General features: G+C 39.9%; 2 protein-coding genes across 2 annotated transcripts in view; both read left to right on the top strand.

Annotated features, from left to right (window-relative positions):
• Positions 1-1,665: 1,665 nt before the first annotated feature.
• On the top strand, positions 1,666-10,174 carry egr3 (early growth response 3). Its single transcript, XM_080038375.1, has 2 exons — positions 1,666-2,161; positions 4,756-10,174. Exons 1-2 carry the CDS (start codon positions 2,008-2,010, stop codon positions 5,835-5,837), a joined length of 1,236 nt encoding a protein of 411 aa, XP_079894501.1. The 5' UTR covers positions 1,666-2,007; the 3' UTR covers positions 5,838-10,174.
• Positions 10,175-10,518: 344 nt separating this feature from the next.
• bin3 (bridging integrator 3) overlaps positions 10,519-11,420 on the top strand; it is a 33,295-nt gene continuing 32,393 nt past the window's right edge. Inside the window, exon 1 of the mRNA XM_080040446.1 lies at positions 10,519-10,624. Coding sequence (XP_079896572.1) covers positions 10,617-10,624 — 8 coding nt within the window. The 5' untranslated portion in view covers positions 10,519-10,616. The remainder of the gene's footprint in view (positions 10,625-11,420) is intronic.

Genomic DNA, 11,420 nt, shown 5'->3' with positions numbered 1-11,420 from the left:
GGTCTGATAACAGGCTAACAGCTGCATACTGTTTATGCAGAGGGTTGACTTGCGACCATTAGCTTTAACTCTGTGAGTAATTCGAACACAAGACCTCTGCAATGTGCAAAAAGTGATACAGTGAGCCAGTTTAGGTAGTGAGTCAGTCTGTGGCAAAATATGAAGTCAACAGAAAATCTTTAGTGCGACAAAAGGGAGTTGAATTTTAAACCAAGTCCATGTCCATCAGTACCATTGTTGTGTATTTGGCTGATTCAAGGTACAAGACTGGGAGCATGACACCCCAAGAGGACTCGTCTGTGCCTGCTGCCACGACTGCTTCTCATAAAAACACACACAGACGTACACATTGAGGACTTGTCTGTGGAAATGAGACAGACAAGATCACTGGCTGCTCTGTGTAAGCCCCCTAAACACAGAGCATGATTCAGACTCATTCTCCCACACACTGTTTACACTTCTGGTTCATTGAGGTACTATTAATTTATCAAGTCTGAATATTCAGGCAATGACATTTCATTCAATATTTTCTGTGTTCTGCAAAGGCCCTGTGTGTTTCTATATTGTTGCAGCTACAGCAGAAAGGGAATAAAGTTCATAACCAAGATGAGGATAACTTCACTGAACTTTAAATCCAGAGAATAAAAGTGTTGTGTTACATAGGCTACATTTGAAATTAGTGAATCAATCCACACGTTGTCAGTCATTCTTAGTTTTTATTAATTTATTTATTTGGTGACAAACCGAATCATAAGGGGAACTTTTTAAAACAAACAGTGTATGTTTTTTTGCAAGTTCGCAAATTGGGGAAAAGCGACCCATGACGCTGTGTCCACTGTCATCTCTTATGAGCGTCTGTGGCTTCCGATCACTTTTCCACTACTACTTCACCCGGAACTCTCATGTCCAAATACAGACATGAAGGGGCGGGGCCGGACACTGCCTTATTTGGGGTTTCCACTTAAGCGGTCACTTGGGCTCCAAGTCAAAGCAAGCCTGAGGATTTACAATGCGCATGCAATATTTACAAACGATTAACTTCGTCGACTACCGTCTTTGTAAGTGCTTCTGCATGAAAAGAGGGTTTGAACGGCACAAAGTGTGTATGCACAAATGCAAAAAGCATATTGGAGGCACTGACACTATCAAAAGTCGAAGTTTTTTTTCTGACAAAAAGTATTTTCAAAGTAAAACCATCCAATATAAGTTCAGTATTACAATTATGTCAACTAAATGTGTTTAGATATAATAGGCTAACTAAATTGATTTATGAGTGCAGCTATCACACTCGTTCTCTCACAGACACAATCAGCTGCATGCATAGCTCCCAGTGTGCCTGATAGCCCACAGAACTCCGTAATATCTGACAAAAACAAAGATAACAAGCTGTCATGTTTTCCACAAGCACAGGAGCCCAGGAGTACAGCGGGCTCATCCCGAAGACGGACGCTGCTGGAGGTACCATGTAGTTTTTAGTAGTAAACTTTGTAGCTCTATCTGTCGGAGCCTTTTGCCTCCACTATAGTTTCCACCGACTGACGCGCGGAGAACCTGGCGCTGGGGCGCTCTGTCCATATATGGTCATCTACGTCACGCAAATGTTCCATCCCCCTATTTAATACAGGCAAACTGGAGTCCCCTATCCAGCTCCAATAGAGCGAGTAGAGCCGCTCTTGTGCAACCAACACCACCACCACCTCCTCCATTGATTCACAGACTTCAAATTCCCCCACAAGCAACCCATCAGCTTCTACAGTGATCAGATTAATAACAACACTAGTCTCTGATCACACTGGAGGAGACATCCAGCGCTGCTCGTCCTCCGCGGGATACTTGGATAGCTACAGCAACAGGATCCATCCCTGACTCCTTTTCTTCCACGCCTGATCCGCACCTGTGTTATTCACTTAGAGAAACCACCGCGTCTTGTGTGTGTGAGTGTGAGTGTAAACTACTTGGATACCTGCGCGTTGTCCCTCTATAAATGTCGGACTGAAAATAACTGCTATGACAGGGAAACTAGCGGAGAAGCTCCCTCTTAACATGAGCAGTTTAATAAACACGATCCCTGACAGTCTCTACCCAGAAGAGGACATCCCGACTTCTATGAATATTTTCACCACTACGGAGTCTATAAACCACTATTCGCAAATGAACACAGGTAAGATTTCAATGTTCTACTTTTTCCGAGTGTGTTTAGATGAAAGTGTTTCAAAATGTGATGCGCAAAAAGGCAACAGTTGTCTCTCTCAGGGCTCGGAGCACCTGTTTGCGCTCCGTCTGTTGCGCACAAAAGCAAATTCCCGTACTGAATACTTCGGGGTCAGGTGTAACACAGCCAAATATCAATTTAAATTTGACCGACTTTCAGGTCCAGCCATGTGATATTCTTTCTGTTTCTATTATTTGTACCCGTGTCCGTACACCCGAAATGTCAGGATTTCAAACGCAGCATGAAAAAGGCAACTGGACTCATGTAAAAACTTATTTTTTTTAAATCATCGGGAAAATGTATACATTTAAGCAAATCTATCGCATTTATAGTGTTTGTTATTCTCCTAAACTGAGAGTGTGTGTTTGAGGAAATGTGGTATGAATGGCTGTGTAATTAAGGTTTGCTTTACGCACTAAAACGTCCTCTTAAAACGCAATCGGCTACTGATTGAAACTGAAATCTGTAGGTTTATTGGAAAACGTATCTGATTATTATGGTGAAACTACAAATGCCATTTTTTTCATGTGTAATATAAACCCGCAGAGATAGGTCAACATCTTTAGACAATGACTTTCATTCACAACTCTATTAACATGTCACAGATTGGATTTCAGTAGGCGTGTGTGTGGCTGCTTTTCCATATGAAAAACATACTTAGACGCCAGGCCCGTGAACCACCTTATTCACTAAATCGCGAGGCCGGAGATACGGATTGATTTATTGCTTAGTCCAGATTAATGTATATTTCTGATTAATTCAGACGCCTACATAAATAGGACTTGTTGGTTCGGCTGCGTGTTGGCATTTAATCAATCACTAATGGCACAGGCTCACCTTCTGAGGTGATGGGTCAGTGCGGCACGTAGCCTATTAGAAAATCCCAGTTTACATTTACTTTGTTGAACTTCGGTCATGAATGATTTTGGTATGCTCAAGTTTTCTGTTCACAAATTAAAACAATACCTCAGTTTGCATATAAGACGAAATATTCCTCCTTTATTAACCGAGGAAGTGTGCGTTAAATTAAAAAACCCAGCGCGTGGTCTTAGAAATATGTCTTCGTTTATTTAGTAAGTTATTTAAATACAAGATCATGGCATGCATGTGACATAATACATTTCTTAATAAACAGGGTCATAAAATGTATTTTATCATACACCTGACAGGACAAATTTAAAGAAATTGAATGAAACTGAATAGAAAAAAAAGATTTTGCAGATGTGTGTGTCGCTGTTTTAAATACGTCTAATCATTGAATTCACATGACAAACTCCTTAATGTGTATTCATGTAATTTCTTGCAAGTTGGCCTATGCTATTTTTTGGAAACGCACAAGAATTTTATTTGAAAGTACCACACTGTGATTTTACAGGTGGAGCAGGTGTGTGCTTTGCAATTCACCACTGATCTATAAGAAAAGAGTGGTGACTTGATTTCATTCCCCTCAGTCTGTCTAAATGTCCCACAGCTCGAATTACCTCCAGAAGACTAAATATTTAGAATAAAATCATTAATCTTAGTCTTATTTTTTAAATGTCACACCACTCCACCCCCCTTAGAAAAAAATATGTCCATGTCTAAATGTGTTGAATGATATTGTGCATTATACATAATTTTTTTGTTTCATTATGATTTGCCTTTAGCCAAATTCCAGTCGGCTGTAATTACTTGCAGTGAGAATATAAGCACCCGTGCGTGTTTGATTTCCTCCAAATGAAAAGTCATGTCCGCTTCGACTTGTTTTTAAGAAGGAATCCATGTCAAACGTCGTACATTGATCCTTCAGAGCATGATATGCACATAAATGTATCCACATTTTGCACGAACACATTTGATGGTTTTTATGGCACCTTGGAAATAATTTAAGCATGTGAGAGTGTGTGTATTCAGTGTGAAGAGTAAGATTTGTTGCCATGAAAATATCAAGGAATTTTGTGAAAATGGTGATAAGCTCAGTAATGCGGAGATTGGATAGGAAACACTTCCAAATGTTACCCCCATTATGTGCATATGTTCTTTGCTGAGAATGTATTTTGAATCCCTGAGCGTGATAGATGTGGCGTCTGCCTTCTAATCCTCCCTGCTGTAAAGAAATCAGATCTTGCCATTCAGTTTGGCTGTCCTCCTGAGGGACACAATGACTGGATCAAAGGGGGTGTTTAGGTCTTGATTTATGAGAGCTTGTGGGATCTGAGAGAGAGAGAGACACACACACCACTGTCTCACATGCAGCAGTCACTCACTTAACTTGCAGGTCTGACAGCGCTCACATTTCTTCATGAACTGTATTGGACTTCTACTATTTTTGATCTCTTGTTGGCATACTATTACAGAGACATGCAGCAACGCTGAATTTTGGAAAAACCAAGGACTGCCACTTGAGGTTCATATAAATTGACATAGTGGATTTTTCACAACTTTTTCAGCCACATTTCTACTTTTGCAGGCTTTTCTTTCCAGCTGATTACATTTCATATTCATGTCTGAGCAACAATGTGGATGATCTGTTCATGTCTGTTTTTTTATTTGCTTTTATCTAGATAATATCATGGATCTGGGCATGGGAAGTGAGAAAACTTCCGCAGAGATTCAGTATGGATCCAGCTTCCAGTCCAACCGCAGCGGGCAGACTGTCACTTATCTGGGCAAGTTTGCCTTTGACACTCCTCCTTCAGGTGGAATCGGCGGCTCTGGCTGGTGTTCTGATAACAACATTATCAGTCTGGTCAGTGCCGGGATCCTGGGCGTCTCTCCATCACCCGGCACGGTGACTACGCAGACTTCATCCTCTGCAGGCGTTATGGGCGGACAGACGTCAGATATGGAGCAGGTGTACGGTCCACCGCTGCCTGCCTATTCCACCTGCGGTGACCTGTACCAGGACCAGGTCTCCTTCCACCACAGCCCCGCCACCAGCACGGCTTTAGCATACCCTGGCAATGACTATCACTCCACATCCAAAGCCTCCATGGATGGCAGCCTTTTCTCCATGATCCCCGACTACAACCTCTTCCATCATCAGGGGGACGTTGGCGTGATGGAGCACAAGCCCTTTCAGAGCATGGACCCCATTCGAGTCAACCCTCCGCCCATCACGCCCCTGGAGACCATCAGAGCATTCAAAGACAAGCAGCAGATTCACCCAGGTTACCTTGGTGGGCAGCAGCACCCTCCTCAGCACCACCACCCACCACCACAGACTCTCACCCTCAAACCCATTCGTCCACGGAAGTACCCCAACCGTCCAAGCAAAACCCCCGTCCACGAGCGGCCACACGCCTGTCCGGCGGAGAACTGTGACAGACGCTTTTCGCGCTCGGATGAGCTCACGCGTCACCTTCGCATCCACACGGGCCACAAGCCCTTCCAGTGTCGAATATGCATGCGCTCCTTCAGCCGGAGTGACCACTTGACCACACACATCCGCACGCACACAGGCGAGAAACCCTTCTCCTGTGAGTTCTGTGGACGCAAGTTTGCCAGAAGTGACGAGCGAAAGAGACACGCAAAGGTTCACCTGAAACAGAAGGACAAGAAGCCAGCAGACAAGAGCAGTGGGGCAGCTGGGAGCCACAGCTCGCCAACCAGCTCCTGTGGGGGGCCGACAGTGGGAGCATCATGACCGTCACTACGTGCACTTGGACTGGAGCCTCACCGTGCCCCATTAAGAGACTTGGGGAGAAGGGTTCACCTCCACTATAAGATAAATAGGTGACTCTTTTCCTCTCTTTTACATCCCCTGCTCTTTTCAGTTCCTTCTATTTTGAGATGGATGCCTTTAGTGTAGGTAAGAGGGAAAAGTCTGCTATGCCTTTCGCTTTCAAGTAACTCAGAGCCTCAGCTACTGTAACACAGTGACCACACAAAGAAGGGCATGTTGGCACATTCTGTCCAAAAGGCCACTGTGTATCTATAGGTTTTATGATACACTTTTGTAATTTTACTACAAATTTCTTAATTGGAAGGAAGCCAGAATCCATTGAAGAGGCCAAAATACGCAGAATTAAAATGTCACAATGGTTAATGGGTTAGTTGTCTGGGAAGTATGCATTCATTTTATTAGGCTGTTTAAAAGTGCAATTGGTTATATTTGTGTACGGTCATGGATACCTTATTAGTGGCACGTGACTGTCTTTTTGTTGTTGTTTTTTTGTTGAAGTGTTGTGTTTTTTATTTTCAATTTGAATGTTGTTGTCTTAAAAGAATGTGCCAAATGTATTGTGGTGATACAGCCATCCTTGTTCTTTTTTATTGTGCCTGACATTTGCCAAACATAACAGTGATATCAGCTTAGCAAACATGTTGAGTTGAAGGAAAGATCGGATTTTAAAAAAGTATCCTTTTTTAATTTAACTGCAAAAAATTGGTTGAATTTAGACAATGACTAAATAGTAACACAAAGCATACTGATGTCCTTTCCTGTAACCTGTACCTATAATACAAACATGCCTGCTGCAAGCAATGCCTTTGCCAATACTTATTTATTTGTTGTCACTGAGGGACATAATGTATATTTTTGTTGTTTTTTATACAAATACTGTTTTTTTGTCCAGTTTTCTCGAGCTCTGCAATTATATGCAAAATATTCATGACATATGCCACCAACCCGTAAATCAAATCAACAAAGAGCACAGACTGTACTACTTAAATAAATTAAACTGGGTTGCAAACCAGCAGTATATGGAAGCAAAGATGACTGAGGATTCACAGTGTAAAAAGACAAAACTACTTGGTTTAAGTCACCAAAAGATGAGCAGCAAATGGTAAGAGAAAATTCAAAATGTCCAAGTCCATGTTTACATATTTTCTACTAGAAAGGCTGAGTTGTAAACTAAGGAGTGGTTCATTTTTGTACATCACACAGACATGTATGCAGGTAGCTACAGTAGGGTCACTTTTGTACTCAAGTTTAAAAATACACCATAACTCAGTATTAAATTGTGCATATCCATATGTGCATGCCTCATGCACACTTTGTAAATACATATTTCTGCATAAACAAGAACTTTCAACTGATTGAATGCTTGAGCAGAATGTGTCTTAACGCTTTTAGTAATGTAGTAACGCTAGCGAATATTTTGTTGTCATTGGTTATTGCAAATCTTTTTGGAGCACTACGATAGTGCCAAATATGGTGTATTATCTTACATAAAAGTAAAAAAGAATAATAGCATTTGCATCATCTGTAAGTTTTAAAATGGTAAATGGTTTAAGGAAGCACTAATGTGTTCTCTAAATAAACAACAAGATTTTTTACATTTTGTGTATCTCTAAAAGTCGCGATCAGTTATTTCAATTAACACATTTGCCCCAATGTATAGAAAACACTGGTTGTTCGCAGCTGGTTAAGTGACTAAATGATTAGATCCTTTCTTCAACAAAATAGATAACAGGGCAATGGATATATTTTTATATATGTGGTTTGGTTCCTTCTTGATCTTTGTCCCACCAGTAGTAAATCCCTTTTTATATCATTCCATGAAACATTTTCTGTAGGCTCATCTCTTACATAGGCTGCTATAGGATCTCAAAAGTGCACTATAACAATATTGACAAATGCGCAAATGGATGTTCATTTCCATCCATTACAATCTATTTATTACACTTTTAGTCAAAAACCAATACATTATGTAATAAACGGTTGAATTGAAAACTACGGAATGAATTAAACTGCATATTTTGAAAATCATGAGGTATTAACTCCTGTCAGGGTAGTGCGTTTAAAACCAATATGTCTAAAAATATTGGTAAAAACAAATAAGTCACATTTATTCCATTACTGCTCACGTATTAATTGAGGATTAACAACCTTTTTTCATGTGCTAAGATAGAACCTGATAAGACCAGATAAACTTCTTCTTTTTAAAAAGAAAACATTCTTCGCTCCATCGACTTTAACTGACAATATTTCTGGCTGTGCTCTATGACTATTAAAAAAAAATATGCAGGGCTGAGAATTTATATAAACATTGTTATCAGCTGGCAAAACAATATTGCGACTGACAAATGCATAGGTCAAAAGAAAGGTTGAGAGAAGCAGTGCCACAGAGAACAGAGTGCATACAGAAACAAGCTTACAAGACCATGATTTCCCTTCCCTAGAACAATCTGTTTTCACTGCTGAGTTTCCTGGCAAGTGTCCACTTATTTTCCAATTAATTTGGCCTCAGAGTCTTTTTTCAACTCATTTACATGGGTAAATAAACAGATCTCCTTGCAATTTTTCACACAGTTTAACAGTACACAAATACTGTAATATCTAAGTGTAACATTTAAATAAATAGTTTTATATGATACATTATGTTTAGTGCATGGATGGTTGTCGACAAATGGGATTTCTTTGAGCTCATCCCAAGAGTCTAACTGAAATGAAAATCACAACTTATCAAACTGAAAACTTGACTTTGTTCACTTTGCATGACACAGCTTTTCTTACTGATTCCAGGTAATTGGCGTGATTATAACTCAGATTCAAATATCAGATCAAGATTTGCCAGGTGAAATATTGCAATGAGTAAAGGCCTCCAATGAAAAAAGCATGTAGCAGACAGCGCGATGGAGTTACGACAAAATATATATTTCATAAGGTGATTAGAAATACAAAATATTTATCTATAATCTCTATCTAGAATATTAAAATGTTGTATACAATCCGAGTCACGTTGAAATTACACTCTTGTGTGTGCTCTTCATTTGACATTTTGCTGGTGAGAATGGATGTTTTTAATTATAATATACAGAATGTGGCTAGCTCTAAGAGAAAAACTGTGTTTATGTTGCTTTGAGTTCAAGAATGATAGGCTGCACCAAACTATTTCCACGTCTAAATGAAGCCATGTAATTACAACTTTGCAGACTCAATATTTCATCAGTCGTATCATCTCACTGTGTTTCTCTCTTTTGTTTTGTGATACTTTTGTAATAGACAGATATTTTGTAAAATTGATATGATCCCCTCCATCCCACTCCCTCAGTATAGTATTGTGGTTGAAATACAACAGGCTGCGACATTATTCTGGACAATAATCCTTGTGTGATCTATGACATATAGATTACGTCAATGACTTGTTAAACAAACTAAGAAACAACCCCTTCTCAATATTGCTTCTCCAAGACTTTTTTTTTTGTTATGTTCTATTGTCTAAATGTGGGCTATTGCACGATCTGAAATTGGAATTTGCCTCATCCTCATTCTCGGCTACATGTTGGATAGGAGCCAACAACAGCAGCCATCTTTGCGCCAAAACTGGGTTGCAGGGTTGGCTGATCAAAAACAATATGTAATGAGCACTCTACAGGAGCAACAAATCATAAATGTGACCTCAGTCCGCTTTCATTTCAGGGCAGCCTTGTGCTAATGTTTGTGTTTAACTGTTTGATTTAGGCTTCGTGAAGTTGGCCCTGGGCAAGACAAAAGGCTTGGTCTAGTACTTGACAAGTAATAATTATAGGATTAAAAAAACAAACAACAAAAACTCGCCTTTGGAGAGATTTCATTATTATGTAGATATGACAGTCAAGTGTCATTTTATGGACTACAGAGTGGCTTCAGGGATTTTGTGGTCTTCAACAGTGACACTGTGGTGTTCAGATGGAGTCGATACTCACTCTTTTTCCGTAGTGTTGTGTTTCCTTTTCATTCCAGTATATCCTCATGTTTGCATGTGCACGGAAATGTTCCAAAGTGATTCCCTCAGATGCAGTGGGTGGTCCTCATTTCTTTATTATGCATGAAAATAAAAGACACATAAGGTGAAATGGGATAAACCTAACAACAATTCAAGACAGACAATTGAAAACACACACTGGGATAGCTTTTCTGTTGGCTTCTTTTTTTTCTTTCTTTTTGTTCAATAAAACAAGGTCTTGTTTGAAATGTTGTGGATGTCCTTAGCCTATTTCATGTTTTCATTACCTTATAATAAGGTCCTTTTATGATGAGCTGAATATTGAAATGAATTTTACTATATCCTTGATATGGGGACATGTGCTCCCCTGTTTACTTGGCACTCCAATTTGTTGTAATGCAATTGTTTTGTTATTTCTATGTAAGTACTTGAATAAAGAAAAATATCACTTGCCTTCTGTGGATTTGGATCTCTGTGGTCGCGTGCACACGCACGTGCATTAACTAGGTGAATATGCATGCATTATAAGCACACGGCAGGGGGGAAAATATGTCAGCATTAGGGGTCGAATATAACATTATTAATACAGTACAACGTTTTAAAGTTTTATTTTTCGCTTTACTTCTTTATGTCAACACACTTACTTAGAGGAAACACGAGCGGCTTAGCTCCGGACTTCCTGTTAAATGGCTGGCTGTTGACAGCTAGGAAGGGATGAGGTCTTCGGAAGATAATAAAACTACCCATTGAAACCGGATAAAAGTTCACTCAAAATGAGCTGGTATGTATTTCGGCCACGTAATTCATTTGATGTGTTAGATAAAAAGTATAACTCGAAAGGATACATTCATTTCCATCTAGGACAGATGGCTTGTAGACGGGCTCCGGCTATTTCCTGATAGCTCTCATACACAGTATCGTTACAGCAGAGCAGGAGTTAGCGCTAGCTTGTAAAACTTACTTCCCTATTAGTACATTTACTATAGGCTTTACCCCGATTCATAAGTGGACAGTAGTGTCTGAGCAAGGAGCAATTTAAGTGGTAGTTGTTGACTTTCATCGAAGGTGTTTGATAAAGTCGAGTATTTAGCTAACTTTAAGCTAACCAACTCAGCACCTAATTTTGCTAGTTTTGTTGCTCAAATATTAGCAAACAAAAAACCTACAAAGATACAATTGACTACTGGTAACGTCACTCGCTGAAGTTAGAGCTGCTTGCTTATGACGTTGACTCAATGTAGCTAATTGTGAGCTAGGTCAGCACTGGAGCTGTTTATTAAAGGGAATTGATCGTCACTTGACAGTTAGCTGTAACTGTTAGGTAGGCTACTGCAACTACGTGCACTGGACGATTCTGTGTAGCAACTTATGACGATCTTGTGTCGTTAACCATCTGTGTCTGCTGAGTAGTGAAATAAATGAGTATTTCCTAGAAAGTAAGGGGGTAGGTCTGGTCAGTGTGTTGATACCCCAACATGTTTAATGATAATAACAACGATGCTACCTACTTTCAACAGGTATTTGCAGGCGTCTAGGACACCCATATATGTTCAAATGTTGTGTTTGATAGCTGTTAG

Source organism: Ammodytes marinus (genome assembly GCF_949987685.1).
Source record: "Ammodytes marinus genome assembly, chromosome: 2".
NCBI classification, from domain to species: Eukaryota; Metazoa; Chordata; class Actinopteri; order Uranoscopiformes; family Ammodytidae; genus Ammodytes; species Ammodytes marinus.
This window is presented reverse-complemented; position numbering and strand designations above follow the sequence as displayed.